Genomic DNA, 16,989 nt, shown 5'->3' with positions numbered 1-16,989 from the left:
AGAGGAGGCACACCTCTGTCTCCAGCTGTAGACTCTTGCCTGTCTCTCCCGAGGCTGCTTTTGCCTGGACGGTCCAGGAAGAGAGGCAGCTCTTCCTCCTGGCTTGGCCATTTCTTTCTTTACTTTTTTTTTTTTTTTTTGAAATGGAGTCATGCTCTGTCGCCCAGGCTGGAATGCAGTGAAAAGATCTCGGCTCACTGCAACCTCTGCCTCCTGGGTTCAAGCAATTCTGATGCCTCAGCCTCCCAAGTAGCTGGGACTACTACATGGGTGGCGCCTGCCACCATGCCTGGCTAAATGTTTCCCATTTTTAGTAGAGACGGGGTTTCGCCATGTTGGCCAGGCTGGTCTCAAACTTTTGACCTCAAGTGATCCTCTCGCCTTAGCCTCCCAAAGTGCTGGGATTACAGGCATGAGCCACTACATCTGGCCATGGCTTGGCCATTCCTATGGTCAGCCTTTGAGCCCTGGCTGCAATGGTGTGGAGCTAAACAGATCAGCCCCCATGCGAAGAGGAACCTGGGTGCCCATCCTGCCCCAGGACTGACCCAATGGCAAACGGGAGGGGATTGGGAGGCATGAGTCAGGTCAATCGAACTGTTCTTAAAACGCGGTGGGGAGGTTTCTGGGAAAAACGCATTTGAAACCCATCAATGATAGACTGGATAGAGAAAATGTGGCACATGTCCGCCATGGAATACTATGCAGCCATAAAAATGGATGAGTTCATGTCCTTTGCAGGGACATGGATGAAGCTGGAAACTATCATTCTCAGCAAACTAACACAAGAACAGAAAACCAAACACCGCATGTTCTCACTTATAAGTGGGAGTTGAACAATGAGAACACATGGACGCAGGGAGGGGAACATCACACCGGGGACTGTCAGGGGGTGTGGGGCTAGGGGAGGGATAGCATTAGGAGAAATAACTAATGTAGATGACGGGCTGATGGGTGCAGCAAACCACCATGGCATGTGTATACCTATGTAACAAATCTGTACGTTCTGCACGTGTATCCCAGAACTTTAAAAAAAAAAAAGAATGCATTTGAAGCAGAGATATTCCTAACACTGACAAGGAGTCCAGGGGACTCGAGCTTAGAATTCGGGCAGCCCTGGGCCCAATTCCGCGAACAGCTGTGCGACCCTGGGCAAGTTACTTCATTTTCTAAGCCTCAGATTTCTACAGGGATTTTTGTAAGGATTCAAAACAATATGGTATATCCATAGATGTCCATTATAACATTGTTCTAAAAATCAAAAAAGGAAACCAACTAACTGTCGGCAGGATACAGGTTAAATACAAATGCCTACACCGCCATTGAAGACGTGTTGACCCACATATGCTGTAGGAATATGGGAGCGTGGAGTGGGCAGAATAGTGTGCCCAGCATGAATCAATGAGGGAAAAGACACTTATGTAGTTGTATAATTTTTTTTTTTAGTATTTTTTCTTTTTTTCAAGACAGTCTTGTCTGTCATCCAGGCTGGAGTGCAGGGGCATGATCTTGGCTCACTGCAACCTCCGCTTCCCAGGTTCAAGCAGTTCTCCTGCCTCAGCCTCCTGAGTAGCTGGGATTACATGCGCATGTCACCACACGCGACTAATTTTTGTATTTTTAGTAGAGATGGGGTTTCACTATGTTGGCCGGGCTGATCTCAAACTCCTGACCTCATGATCTGCCCGCCTCGGCCTCTCCAAGTGTTGGGATTACAGGTGTGAGCCACCACACCCGGCCTGTAGTTGTATAATAATAATTACTTATAATTAAATAATTATTGCTAATAAAAATCACCATGATCAGGTGCTACCCTACATGCCTGATGCGTATTAAATGACTCCATTCCACAACAGACCCGCTGATGTATGTACAGTTAGTTACTACCCCATTGTACAGAAGAACAAACAGAGGCAGGGAAATATTAAGTTTGCCCAAGGTCTCCCAGCTGGCAAGTGGCAGAACTAGAATTTGCATCCAGGCAGCCTGGGCTGTAGACTTCCGTGCTCTTAACCACAATCCTGCAGCCTCTGTAGACTGGCACAGAAAAGGGGCCAAGAACACCCAAACCAACAGTGACCTGATTACCGCAAACTGATCAGCAACAAACAGGACCTTCCTCCCTCCGCCTCCCCCAACCCCAAGTCAAGGGGGAAAATAAGGATCCATAAAGCGGGGGAGTGAAGGAGGAATTTTAAATTGTGCCAATTTTTATTTATGGTTTATGAAAAAAAATTAGGACAAGTTTAGACAGGAAAACAAGGAAGGAAAAAGGGAAAGAAAAAAAGAAAAAAACATACAATTCTTGGTTCACACAAGATAGTAGATAAACAGCAACTACTATTAGCAGAATTCAATAATAAGTGAAGGCAAAACTGTCACTCAAATTTCAATATGCTGATATCTGGGGGAGGGGGTAGAAGGAGGAGAAGCCCTGGTGAGATAGGTGTTGCTGAAGGAGACTGGCTATTTATAGACTTTCCCTGGGGAACAGGCACCTCCCAGATCACAGGGGAGGGGGGCCAGCTATCTTTCCTGAAATCTACTGCAGGTCAGGCTGTAGGCTCCAGGGTGCGCCAAATGTGGCTGATATAAAAAATAAAAATAATAAATGCAAGAGCACGTGTAGCCCAAATGCAAAGCTTAGTTCTCTGACTTCCTGCCACCTCCTCCAGGAAGTCTTCCCAGATGGCACTGGACTTTCACAGTAGCATTCCCACCCATCCCCCACACCCAGGCCACACCTACCTTCTTTCTTACATGCTCTGCTTTCCTTCCTGGGGCTTATCTCAATGTGTAATTATGTACTCACTGGAGGAATTATTTGATAGACATCTTCCTTCCCCACCAGAACATGAGCCCCACCCAGGAGGATCAGCGCTTTGCTCACTCTTTTGCCTCTAGTATCTGCAAGGGGCCTGCAAACAGGAGGATGGATCTGAGACACGCAGAGAAGCTAATCATCCAGAGCAGCAGTGCGCAAACTCCAGGGAGCCTCCGAACACCCCGGCGGGGCTTGCTGAGTCTCAGATTGCTGGGACCCAGCCCAGAGTTTCTGATTCTGTAGTTCCAGGGTGGAACCTGAGATTCTGCATTTCTGGCAAGCTCCCAGGTGATGCTCACGCTATTGGTCCCCAGCCCACACTTGGAGGACATGTCATCAAAAGAAAGAATCAGCCAGGCATAGTGGCTCACGCCTGTAATCCCAACACTTTGGGAGACTGCGATGGACACATCTCTTGAGCCCAGGACTTCAAGACCAGCCTAGGCAACTTAGCAAAACCCCATCTGTTCAAAAATTAGCCAGGCATGGTTGTGTGCTTGTATTCCCAGTTATTCGGGAGGTGGGAGGATCACTTCAGCCCAGGAAGATTGAGACAGCAGTGAGCCATGATTGCACCACTGCACTCCAGCCTGGATGGCAGAGTAAGACCCTATCAGGAAAGGAAAGGAAAGGAGAGAGGAGGGGAGGGGAGGGAAGGGGAGGGGAGGGGAGGGGAGGGGAGGGGAAAGGAGGGGAGGGGAGGGGAGGGGAGGGGAAAGGAGGGGAGGGGAAGGGAGGGGAGGGGAAAGGAGGGGAGGGGAGGGGAGGGGAAAGGAGGGGAGGGGAGGGGAGGGGAAAGGAGGGGAGGGGAAGGGAGGGGAGGGAAGGGAGGGGAAGGGAGGGGAGGGGAGGGGAGGGGAGGGATTATGGATGCTGGGCTTAATTCCTGGGTGATGGGATGATCTGTGCAGTAGATCAGCATGGCACATGTTTACCTATGGAACAAACCTGCACATCCTGCATGTGTACCCTGCACCCCGAAACTTAAAACAAAAGTTGAAAAAAAAAAAAAGTAGGTGAGGGCCAGAGGAGTGGCTGGAGTAGAGGCTGAAAAACAGAACCCCAAACAGCAAGAGCTCACTGGTGTCTCCAGCCAGGCACCTCGCGACCAGGGCCAGCTCCACGTTCATGGCCTCATGTGTCCACGGCAGCCTGACTCTGCTCAATCTCTGCTGCCGCCTTCTTGAGATTCTTAGTCATTTTTCAAGGAGGGGGCCGTTTTGCACTGAGCCTGACAATCACCTAGCCGGTCCTGCCCCCACCACTGAGCGCTTTCTATGGACACAGCGCCCTAGCACATGACCCAAGGTCAAAGCAAGGCAGGGCTGGATTCTTAAAAACAACATCATCTTGTGTACAAGGTATTGTGCAGAGAGTTTTAAACACCTTCCCTCACTTACTCTTTTTTGATTACTAACATTCACTGAGGGACGCGTAATGAGGGGAACTTTGTAGAATGCTTAGATCTGTTACCCAACACAGCTTCCACAAAAAGCCAGGGGGAGGAGGAACCTAGCAGTCAGAAGGGGAATCCAACGCTACCCTCCATTCTTGCACCCAACACCTCCACTTTCACACCAGGACACATGAATGTGGAGAGATTACATCTGCCTAAATCCACATGGCCGACGACGGATGGGCCCCGTCTGCCCTATACCAACGGCTCCTAGTTAAGAGTGACTGCTCAGGTCAACACTCCTTCCCCTACACCCAGAGCCCCCACATTCGGTCCAGCTGGAGAGGCAAAGACGGGGAGGGTCCTGAGAAGTGCACGAGGGTGAAATAAGCAGTTCTAGTTAGCCTGCGAGTCGGCGTCCTTGGTTTGGCTTAGGAAAGTGAGGTGCAGTGCCTGCCTGTCATCTCTTCCCCCTGGGTCGCTGGAATCACAGATCTTGGGCCCTTCTCTTCCCTGTCTCTGCACTTGAGTTTCAAGGTGCACCAAACAACACATCCTCTGCTGAGCTCTCCTCTCTCCAATAGGCCACAGGGAGGTCTTAGGGAAGGTCATAGGAATATGGCCCAGCTAGAGGGGCACCATCCCCGCATCTCCTGAGGACTTGGGGCAGACGGCAGACGTGATAAGCATTTCCAGAGGGGCTGTAGCCTCAAGACACAATTACACATTTTCTCCTTGTGGCCCACAGCTCCTCAAAGAAAAAAATACCTTTCAAGTCAATTTCTACACAGAACCCGGTGTTGGACTGAGTTGTCCAATCCCCCGACCATCCCCGGGCTGAAGCCCTAAACTCCACACCCCATATCCTCAGAAAGTGACTGTATTTAGAGATGGGGCCTTTAAAGAGGTCATTACAGCTAAATGATGTCATTGGTGGGGCCTTTATCCAATACGACTGGTGTCCACATAAAAGGAGATTAGGACGCGGACATGCACAGAGGACAACCGTATGAAGACACGGGGAAGGCGACCATGTGTAAACCAAGCAGAGAGGCCTCTGGAGGAACCAACCCCCGGCACCTTGCTCTTGGACTTCTGGCCTCCAGAACTGAGACAACGCATGAGCTGTGAGGAAGCGGAGTCTCTAGCAAGGGCAGCTGGCTGGACACCTTTGGGATTCACATTCATTGACAACAAAGATGCCTCTCCGGCCCACTCCACCTTACCAGGCAGTGAGAGGGAAGACAGGTGATCTGGATTGAAAGCTCCCACCAGCTCCCACTTACCACATGACTTCCACTACTCGCTAAGACTTAGCACACGGCTTCCACTACTCGCTGAGACGTAGCACACGGCTTCCACTACTCAGTCTCCCGTGTTCTTATCACCATCATGTGGGATGTCTTAGAGACGAGAGGTGCTGGGATTATTAGCCCCTGAAGTGTCCACAGATCCAGGTTAACCCCAGGACAATTCAGAAGAATCACTGACAGTCCACAGGGGAGGTATCGATTGGATGTTTCCTCTCCGACAATAACCCTTCAGCAAGGCCAGCCTCATGGGCATGAGGCCAGCGCAATTGCACAGAGATCCCCGTGCAGGACAGGTGTTGGGCTTGAGGCTTCGTGCTCCACAGGTGCCATCTTGAAATGCGTAATCATTGGATCTGAATGTGTGTGTGGAAATTTAGCCCCATGGGACAATGTATTCCTGGGGCTTGGCATCTCCCCCCTCCACCCAGTGACCATGACTGCCCTCCCCGATGGGGGACGCCTGGCAGGGTCTACACAAGGGTTGTCCCATCTTTTGACTTCCCTGGGCCACACTGGAAGAAGAATTGTCTTGGGCCACACATAAAATACACTAACACTAATGATAGCTGATGAGCTTAAAAAAAAAAATTGCATAAAAAATCTCATAATGTGTTAAGAAAGTTGACGAATTTGTGTTGGGCTGCATTCGAAGCTATCTTGGGCTCTGGATTGAACACACTTGGTCTACACTCACCCAGTAGTAATCCCTTGTGTGGTGGAGACCAATAATCTATAGCAAGTGGAACTCACCAGGACAGTCAAGGGAGAGATCATAGAAGACAGAAGCAAGCATCTTCCTGCTATTGGCAGTCTGCCTCACAAATTCTGTAGCCAGTCCTGCCCTCTTGGCAACCTCATCGCCTCACCTGCCTTCCTTAAACCAGACACCTTTCCTCCCTGCCCTTGGTCGTTCCAAACTCCCCTGTGAAAGTCTCAAATGTGCTGACCCAAACTACTTATCTCTGTGTTGGGAAGCCCCAAGGGGTTGCAGGAGCCCCCAAATGGCCACGTACAGACCCCCGTCCCATCCACCTCTTTCTCCCACTGGCACCGGAAGCGCTGGGCTGGCGCCACTCATACACCGCCACCCCTGGGGATCTGGATTCTTGCCTAATAATGCTGTTTACAGCACCACTCCCACCCAGCTACGCCCACCCAGCCCAGAAAGGCAACACAGACCTAAAAACCCACAATCCTTTCTCTCCCCTTCTTTTGTTGAAACTTACTCTTTATTTTTCACATCTCCTTTTTTTCTGCTTACAAAATTAAACCATATCTGTGGCTGGAAATTTGGAAAATGCACAAGATTACAAAGAAGAAAATTTGTCATCCCAAGATAAAAATACTGCTCAAAATGATCTTTTTCCAGATTTTATTCTCTGCACATTGTAAAAGTTTGTTTTCTTCCAAAAGAAATTACAACCACCTGTTTCCACTGAACGATGCATCATGCAGGGCAAAGATGGCAAAAGAATCATGGAATCCACGTGGGTGAGCAGACAGCTGTCTAGTCCTTCTGTTTTTCTGTATGTTTGACATTTTTCTTTTTTTTCCTTTTTTTTTTTTTTTTAGACAGATTCTTGCTCTGTCACCCAGGCTGGAGTGCAGTGGCATGATCTTGGCTCACTACAACATCTGCCTCCCCGATGCAAGTGATTCTTCTGCCTCAGCCTCCCAAGTAGATGAGATTACAGGCACGTGCCACCACGCCCGGCCAATTTTGTATTTTTAGTAGAGACGAGGTTTCACCATGTTGGTCAGGCTGGTCTCAAACTCCTGACCTCCAGTGATCCACCCACCTGGGCCTCCCAAAGTGCTGGGATTACAGGCGTGAGCCATTGCGCCGGCCCGTGTTTGACGTTTTTCATGTTAAAAACATTAGATAGAATCATAGCCGTCCACTGTGTCATTACATATGCTTTACAGCATCTGTGTCAGTGCCTGTGAGAATTCTGCTATCTAGATATCCCCGAATATGTGTAAACAAACCTCTACTCATGGGCATTTTTTAATGTTTTGAATATCTCATTTCTTGTTTTAAAGTATTTGTTTTCATCGTATCTGATATGAGACAAGTCCTTTTTACCAGGTGCCTATATTAACCCTCAAACAACCATCCAAATACCATCCTTCTCAACATCTAACTTGGACAGTTTCATCTAAATACTCTATATGATTTTTGAAGTCCCTGAATAAGCTTTCTGCTAATTCCCTTTCTCTCCTTTTTGATAGATTATTAGGTGGGGTGGGAATAAAACCCAAACTCTTGGGTCTTTCATAACTTGTATTTCTTTGTCCCTGAAAGAGAAATAGCAGCTGAATGTCAACCCTTGAAGATATAGCAGCTGCCTGTGTTCTCATCCAGATGGCCTCTGCTTTAGGAGAAATACCCAATCTACAAACAACTTGTGTGCACACAAATGAAAAACACAGGACCCCCCCCATCAGCTCCCAGTCTCCGCCCCTACTATGATGGCCACCAAGCAGCAACCATTTAACACACTGGAAGTTCCTTCTAGTTTCCTCTCCCTAGGAGTTTGGGACTCTAGGATTCTTTACCCTTATTAAAAAAAAGCTTGTCACATTAGGATTGGGGGCAGGGTTTCCGGGATGCCATCTTCAGACGTATTCTCAAGAGCCTTCAAGTTTTCTGAGAACTTATTAACCTTGAATATGTGTTTTAATGACTGTCTGATCAACACAGACCTTCCGGAGTGGGGGGAAACTTACAACTAAGGACTGTGACATAACACCAGTGTGCATATTTGCGTCCAAGACAATGATCACAGCACACACTGTAGCGTCCCAGTGAAGGCTGACACACAGTGAAAGCTTCAATGGCTCAGAGAGAAAGGTTAGCAGGAGAATCGAGTCATCGCACAGCGCGCAATTGGCCAATCGGTGAGAAAACTCTAAGATACCTAAATACTGAGAAGTGTAGTCACGTCGCAAGCAGGTGCCTTACATGAATCCAGTCTTTGCACATAGCAGCTGGCACAGTCAATGAGCACTAACTGTAGTAGTAAATGCAAATAGATACCAAATGAAGAAATATCTTTCAACAACGCCCAACACTATCGTCAAGTGAACGAGCCAGTTCTACGGTTATCAGATGACAGCCTTAAAATTGGCATTCGCAGGCTGCTTCCTGGCAGTTGGACTTGAGTTTGAGTCTGATTATCCTAAACTAGCAAACAAATTCCTGACAAATGTAAATGTCATTTTGTACATACACACGTTAGCAGACATTCTTAGCATCAGTATTTTCAAAATCAAAAGTCCAAAAGAGTTTAAAGAACAGAACTCATGATGAATGAAAACACTAACAAAACTAGATTAGTGAGCAGATGACATGTCAGATATGGTTCTGGATTTTTTTTTTTAACGTGAATGACGTCATTTAAGGAAGTGTTTCTTTCTACTATTCCAATGGGCAGCCTTTAAGGCAGTCCCCAGCCATCACTCCCTCCCAGTACCCATGGCCTGTGGAACCCCTTCCCTTTGAGTGTAGACTGGAGCTAGACTTGCATCAAATGAATAGAATATGGCAGAAGTTATGAGATCTCATTTCGAGATGAGATTCAAAGAAGGCTTTGGTTTCCAGTCTCTTTTGTTGTTGTTGTTGTTGTTGTTGAGATGGAGGCTCGCTCTGTCACCTAGACTGGAGTGTAGTGGCGCAATCTTGGCTCACTGCAACCCCCACCTCCTGCATTCAAGCGGTTCTTCTGCCTCAGTCTTCTGAGTAGCTGGGGTTACAGGCACCCACCACCACACCCAGCTAATTTTTGTATTTTTAGTAGAGACAGGGTTTCGCCATGTTGGCCAGGCTGGTCTCGAACTCCTGACCTCAGGTGATCCGCCTGCCTCAGCTTTCCAAAGTGCTGGGATTACAGGCGTGAGCCACCATGCCCAGCCTGATTGAGTTTTAATAGACATCACCAATATATCAAAATAAGGCTGTTCTATTTGTACTTTATAATTTTATTATAAATGTGACTTGATTTTTTTTTTTTTTTTTTTTTTTTTTGAGAGGGAGTCTTTCTCTGTCTTCCAGGCTGGAGTGCAGTGTCGTGATCTCGACTCACTGCAACCTCCGCCTCCTGGGTTCAAAGGATTTTCCTGCCTCAGCGTCCCCAGTAGCTGGGATTACAGGTGCCTGCCACCACATCTGGCTAATTTTTGTATTTTTAGTAAAGAGGGGTTTCACCATATTGGCCAGGTTGCTCTTGAACTGCTGAACTCAAGTGATCCACCCGCCTCAGCCTCCCAAAGGGCTGGGAAAACAGGCGTGAGTCACCGCAACCGGCCTAAATTGAACTTGATTTTATAATTGAGTTATAAAGCAAACAGTTATGTTTATTACAGTTTTATACTTATACTTACTTGAAGTCACACTTTTGTACAAATCATTTAAGACAACACTGGCCAGGTGCGGTGGCTCACGCCTGTAATCTCAGCACTTTGGGAGGCTGAGGCGGGCAGATCATGAGGTCAGGAGTTCGAGACCAGCCTGGCCAACATGGTGAAACCCCCGTCTCTACTAAAAGTACAAAAATTAGCTGGGCATGGTGGCGGGCGCCTGTATTCCCAGCTACTCGGGAAGCTGAGGCAGGAGAATCTGGGAGGCGGAGGTTGCAGTGAGCCAAGATCGTGCCATTGCACTCCAGCCTGGGTGACAGGGCGAGACACCGTCTCGAAAAAACAAAACAAAACAAAACAAAACAAAAACACTGTGGGGTTGCAGTACGTTTAAGAAGATGCCCACATGTTGCTAAATTCTGAAAAACACTAATGATCTGTGAGTTTGGGCAAACCTTGGGTTAAGGTTGTGTGTGCATGAGCCTCAGAATTCCCAGGCATATACTCTTTTCCGGTAACCGAGTGTAATCTCTTAAAAACACAAATCTGACTGTGCCTGTTTTTTTATCACAGTTCTAATGTTTGGCCCATCTGGGAATAAATGAGTGACTGTCATGTCCTGACTTAAAACCGTTCAACAATCCCCCACTGCTCCAGGGATAAAGCGCACGGTCCGACAAGGCTCCTTAGGACCCTCCTCTGCAGGCTCCTCCTACCAACCCCAACGCCTCTCCGTCTTTTGTCTAGAACTCGCTGTCAACCCCTGCCCTTCATCCAGCTCACTCTTTGCCACTCCTGTTCATCTTAAACATCACGTCTTTCTCCCAGCTCTGACAAATTGGCATTAAACAGTGAACTGTGACCTGTTGCTGAGTGCCTGTCTCTGCCTCCCAGTTGGGATACCTAAGAGTAGGGAGCTGTGCATCCTTATCAGCCCCAACTCCAGCAGGTAGCACTCACTTAACACACAGAGGGAGCCCCCTCGTGAATCTAAGTTGGATGGATGGGTGGTCACCACATGCCTCTGTTGGATCCAAGCCTCACCCTGGAGAGCCCAGAAGGATGAATCTGCTCACCAGCCAGGAAGGCAGTGGGCTGGGGCTATACCTGCCTCAGTTAAGAGACGGGAGCCCTGAGGGGCAGAGACAGCTTCCCCCGGAGTCGGCGCTGAGTCACCCAGGAAGCAGGAATTTCTGGTCCAATCTCTTCCTTACCTTAATGTTCAGGTCAGCAGTGAGAAGCTTTTTCTAGTAACTAAATTAAGGAGGCCTCTCAAAGACCTTTTTGTTGTTGTTTTGTTTTGAGACAGGGTCTCACTCTGTTGCTCAGACTGGAGCACAGTGGCATAATCACAGCTCACTGCAGCCTTGACCTCCCAGGTGCAAGCAATCCTCCTGTTTCAGCTTGGTAAGTAGCTAGGACCACAGGTGCACACCACCACGCCTAATTTTTTTGCAGAGATGGCATCTGGCTATGTTGCCCAGGCTGATCTTGAACTCTGGGGTTCAAGTGACCCTCCTGCCTCAGTCTTCCAAAGAGTGGGGATTACAGGCATGAGCCACTGCACCGGGATCAAACACCTTTCTTTCCATTCCTGGAAATGCGGAAGTCCAGTCTCCAGTGCTTCTAACATGGGGTCGGTCTCCAGTTCCCCTCTCAACCACCAGTCCTCTGTCTGGTCCTCTACTCTTTGATTCTCCAGTGCACCTAAGACCACTGGGTCTCAAATAAAGCATCTCCTGGTTTCTCAGCTGGCCGTTGGCCTCCTTTATGAACTCTGTTTTGTACACATCTGTATCCTCAGTGCCTGGCAAACTGGCTGCCAGGAAATGCTCACTGAGCAAACGAACGTGGCCCCACTAGGAGCCTCACATCCTCATTGATCACATGATGAGAGTAAAAATTACCTTAGAGGTAAGAGGCCCAAGAGAAGACACAGCAGGTTCTCAGTAAGAATCACTAGTAGAACTGGTAACTGGTCAAAGTGGCTGGGGGAGGGGAGGGCTTAGAGGCCTCCTACAGGCATCCTGGATGTGGCATATAATTAGTGCTCATAAAAGACGGTTCTACTGAGGAGTGAAAATGGAACCTCTAGATAAACTAGCATGAAATAGCGCAAAAAAAAGAAAAGAAAAGACAATTCCAACTATTGTAGAAGTGATCACCTCAACACATATTCCCTCCTTTCCAAACCCTGGGAGAAAGGAGTTCCAACGAGAGGACATGAGTATGATAGCAAAGGACGTGTTCAGGTCTAAGCCAGCTTGGCAGGAACTGAGTGCCTCGCCCAGCCTCCCGGCCTCCCCACCTCCCTCCCTCCTCATACTTCGCATCGATCTTCATTGTCATTTCCTGGGTTTGCACAAGGCTGCCTCTTGAGACAGCATGCCTTCTTTCTCAGCTGGCCTGTGGTGCCAGTGCTGGTATCACCTGCCTCCTGGCACTGCACACTGCCCATCGTCATGCACCCAGGGCCTCAGGATGCTGCTGAGAGCACCCCGGTCCACAGCCAGGTGGGAGAGCACACTGACAGACCGGCTGAACACCTGTCGGACCTTTGAGAACTGTTCTGCAAAGCTTTGGAGGGGTGAGTCCACCTGGCACAGAGATCAGACTCTCCCCAGCATCTCCCTTGAGGTTACATCATCCATGCACCTGCATTCCTGGACATCCTATGAAACCTGATGGTAACAAACTATGCATCAGGAGTGTTTGAAAAATACCTGGCCTGATGCAAAAATCGAAACATACAAAGGAAAAAACAGCAATGGCAACGTAGGAAAGGCAACCTGTGATGGCAAATAAACTTCAAATTCCTTTAGCAGAACCTATCACACAAGCAGAGAAATGGATCACAGCAAATTAATTGAACTCTATATCCTATCATTATTAACACATCACTTCAGAAAAATCGAGATTGTTCAAAAACTACTAGTTACGTGGTCCTGGGGCCTACCACCCTAACACCAGAATTCTTACATCAACAGGGATGTATAAAACACTATTTTTAAAAACCACAAAACACTATTTTAAAAAAAGCACGAATACTTAATCTCACAAACAAAATGTTTTGACCATTAGTATTCTTTGGGAGAAAAAAATAAAATTTTAAGTCAAGTATTTTTTCAGCTAATTTCTTTTTTTAATTAAAAGTTAAGTTTACCTTTGAAGTTTCCTTTCACTGGTCAAAAGGCCACCAGCAAGTCATATTTCTCATTAGCAACCCAGGAGACTCGTTCAGAAATGTTATTTTTGAATTACTGCTTAAGCGTAAACGAAAAAAAAAAAAAGTACAACGACCCTCTGGTGTGCAGAGAAACGCTTCTGCAGAAATTCAGTGCCCCCCTGACCTTAAAGCATGCAAGGAGTTCTGTTTGCGAAGCTAAAAAGAAGGGTGTTGGGTCACCCTCAAACCTGGCTTCACCCCTGGTTTCCAAGAATCCAAGGAACAGGAGGGGCTTTATTTGACAGCTTTGCCACTTTGTTCCCTCATGAACCGCCCTGCCCTGGCACCCTGCTACTTTATCCCAGAGGGTCCCCTGGAGGTTGCAAAGCAGGCATATAGCTCTGAGTGGCTTTCTAAAAGCGCCTGATGGTAGGAAGTGAGGCTGGGAGATCCCTCAGCTCCAACTTTGCTTCTATTATTGCTACAACATTTCAGCAATCTTTTGTTTTTTGCATCCCTCTAATTTTATTTTCCAAGTTAAGTTTTAAAAATCCATAAAGCAGCCCAAGTCTGGAGACCCAGGAATTTTAGTTCTCTGGAGTCAGAGAAACCTAGGTTAAGTTCCCAGCCAGGTAGGTCACTTCCTAGTTTCGTGCCACTTAGGGAATATACTTAACCACTCTCGGCCTCAGTTTCTCATCCGCAAAATGGGTTCACCTGAGGGTTCCATGCTGAGCTCCCCGCGCCAGAGCACAGATGAGAGCGCGGTTGCTGTGAGGACGGCTTCTTTTCACAGCTAGGGGAGGAGGGCGAGTTCGCGGATCGCAGCGCGAACGCGGGGTCTCGGGTCGGGGACGGTTACGACGGAGGGCATGGGGGGTCGGGTCGCACGCCCTGCGCGGGGTCGCCCGGACTCACCAAGGCTTCCTCCTCGTCCTTCTCCAGTGCCTGGTACTGGTGGCCCCCGCCCGAGAAGCCGAGTTTCTTCAGGAACTTGGAGACGCGTCCCTCGACCATGGTGAGCGGGCGCAGGCGCTGCCTGCGTCCCTCGGTCCCCGGCGAGGCCCGGGATGGCTGCGCGCGCCCAAGCCTCCTGGGCCAGACTCGGTTACCAGGTAGCTGTCTACCTGCCCGCGGCAGGTGAGGCCCCGCCTCCGGGGCGGGGCTGCGCACAGGGAGGTGCCGGCTCACCCGGCCCCGCCCCGCGAGCTCGCCTGGGACCCCAGGGCCCCTGGGGACAGCGCCAGCTGGTCATGGAAGGCCCAGGGAGCGGCTGCGTCGCCTCAGGGCTTGGGCTGTTTCCCAAACTTGCAGATCCTAAGAATCACCTGGAGTGGGGGAGGTGGAGGAGCAAATGCTGGTTTAAAATCCGGATTCCCAGACCCCTCCCTGCCCAGGCACTGGGTTTGGAGCCGCCGGGAGCTGGGTTTTTAACGAGCCCGAGGTGATCCTCTTGAGGAACCCAGGGTGGGCCGCTCGGAGGCGCCGGGAGCGAGGTGGCTGGAGCTGACTCAGACTCACCCCTGCGGCTGTGCACGCGGGACGGGTCACGTGGCCTTTCTGAGCCTCGGCGACCTAGCATGTCATTGAGCGGGGAGCAGCAGAAGGCTAAGACCCTCACCTCCAGGGCCCTGGGAGTGAGTCCAGGAACAGGGGCGACTGAGAGCCCTGCTGCCTTTGGCGCCCGCACGGTCTCGGATGGTCAGGGCCCCTGGCCTCGTCTGCAGGATGAGCGCCGCTCTTGCTCATGGTGGGACCTGAGCAGGTTTCTTACATTTTTTGCGCCTTGGTTTACTGCTCTGCAGAATAGCCACCACGATAGCGCCTCCTTCACAGTGACATTGAGAGGCCCCAGCGGACAGTGCTGTACAGGAAGGTCTGGAGCAGGGCTTAGCGTAGAGAATGTGCTGGTGTCCCCATGACACCATCCTCACATCATCATCATCAGAAGGTGCTGGGCTCAAATGGCTCACAAAGTATGAGAGTCCATACGCAGTGTAGACAGTTGCCAGCCACCAAGTGGGTGCTTTGAAGTGCCAGGGCTTTCTTTGGCTTCGGGTAGGACTAGATCCGCAACTAGACCCACCACTTAGCAGATGGGGGGCTCTGGGGAAGGCCGTGCCACCCGTCTTTCCACTGGCTTCCTCATCTCTACAGAGAAGTTACTTACAGACTACAGGAGGTGGCCTCTGCATTTGTCCATAAAATTCAGCCACCCCTTTAGAGCAAATATTTGCCACCTACCTCAATTGCTCCCGAGGGTTGACTCCAGCCCACGAAAACCTGCAGGGCAGTTCCAGTGCCCCTTCTTGTATCTCCTGCATCTTCCTCTTGTAAGGAAATAAAGGCTACGGTATCAGCCTGCCCCCAGTCCCCAGTTTCAACAAAGGTGCAGGAATAATGGTAACAGCAAACCTCTGATGTGAGTGAGTCCAGATTTGAATCCCAGGAACGTTCCTTTCAGACCCTGGGCAACTTTCGTCACCCCTCTCCACCTCAGTTTACTCATCCATAAAATGGGGACGTCACTACCTACCTGTATGAGTCAGCGTCCCAGTAGGAAACAGTAATTTGAGGAGAGTTTGAGAAACAGACTTTTAACAAAGGTGTGGGGATAATGTAGAGAAACCAGAAGCACTTGTGCCATTAATGAAGACTAGCAGAGTGAGAAGTGGCTTTGTTCCCACCCAAGGCCTGAAGGGCCAGATGAGAGAGGAGTTACCTGGAGGCGGAGCTCTGGGGGGCTGATAACTTCTGCAGAGGGCAACTGCTTAGATCAAAAGCCAGAGAGCAGCAGAGCCAAGGATGCAGGCTCCTGGGCAGAGAATCCAAAGAAGGGTGGGGAGTGGTGTAGAGGAGGCTGGGCAAGGTGGCTCACACCTGTAATCCCAGCACTTTGAGAAGCCAAGGTGGGCGGATCACCTGAGGTCAGGAGTTCAAGTCCAGCCTGGCCAACATGGGGAAACCCTGTCAAATATAAAAATTAGCCAGGTGTGCTGGCATGCACCTGTAATCCCAGCTACTTGGGAGGCTGAGGCAGGAGAATCACTTGAATCCGGAAGGTGGAGGTTGCAGTGAGCCAAGATTGTGCCACTGCACTCCAGCCTGGGCAGTAGAGCAAGACTTCATGTCAAAGAAAAAAAAAAAAGAGTATTGTAGAGGAACAAGGAGGAGACATCGCGCAGCCAACCTCAGCATCCTGTGGTGCAGGCTGAGTGAGTGCTTGCACAGCTAGAGTACCCAGCAGTATGATGTAGTAGTACCCGACATTGCAGGCTCTCAGGCATTTCTATATTACTGATATAAAAGAACATATGGGAACTTGGCTCAGTTATTTCTCAGGTCCTTCCCAACTGGCATTCTGTGATTTTAAGATGATGCTGGATCCCGGGAAGAAGAATGCCTTGTTGGCATCTTCATGTTTTTCTAAGCTGTTAACCAGATGTCATCTCTCCAGGCAGATCAGCATCCCTGGAGCAGAGGATTTGAAAGCCCAGCCTTTCGGATGGTACCACCATGGCTTCCGCTCCAGCCCAGAGATGTCAAGGCTGGAATTCCTGGGCTAGGTTCGAAAATGCCCAGGGCATTCCAGAAGGAAACTGTAGGTGGTGGATATATACACGTACATATGAGAGACAAAGTCTCACTCTGTAGCCCAGGCTGGAGGGCAGTGGCGTAATCATAGTTCACTGTAGGCTTGAACTCCTGGGTTCAAGCATTCCTCCCTCCTGAGTAGCTGGGACTACAGAACCACAGAACCACACCCAGCTAATTTTTTAAGTTTTGTTTTTATGTAGAGATGGGGTCTTTGCTATGTTGCCCAGGCCTGTAAATTAGATTTGTGGTGTGAAAAATTAGGTAAATTAGGCTCCACCAGTGTTGGTTATGGTAAATGATGTGCCTGAAACATGGCAAATCCTCCAAAAAACTT

The 16,989-nt window shown here is 49.2% G+C and overlaps 1 protein-coding gene across 2 annotated transcripts in view; it reads right to left on the bottom strand.

Annotated features, from left to right (window-relative positions):
* Positions 1-14,162, bottom strand: part of ATP2C2 (ATPase secretory pathway Ca2+ transporting 2) — an 81,060-nt gene extending 66,898 nt beyond the window's left edge. For both annotated transcript variants that reach the window (XM_012505237.2, XM_003272493.4), the window contains exon 1: positions 13,977-14,162. In XM_012505237.2, coding sequence (XP_012360691.2) covers positions 13,977-14,075 — 99 coding nt within the window. In that variant the 5' untranslated portion in view covers positions 14,076-14,162. The remainder of the gene's footprint in view (positions 1-13,976) is intronic.
* Positions 14,163-16,989: the final 2,827 nt, after the last annotated feature.

This window comes from Nomascus leucogenys, chromosome 2 (genome assembly GCF_006542625.1).
Source record: "Nomascus leucogenys isolate Asia chromosome 2, Asia_NLE_v1, whole genome shotgun sequence".
NCBI classification, from domain to species: Eukaryota; Metazoa; Chordata; class Mammalia; order Primates; family Hylobatidae; genus Nomascus; species Nomascus leucogenys.
Note: the sequence above shows the minus strand (reverse complement) of the source record. Positions and strands in the feature narration are given on the sequence as shown.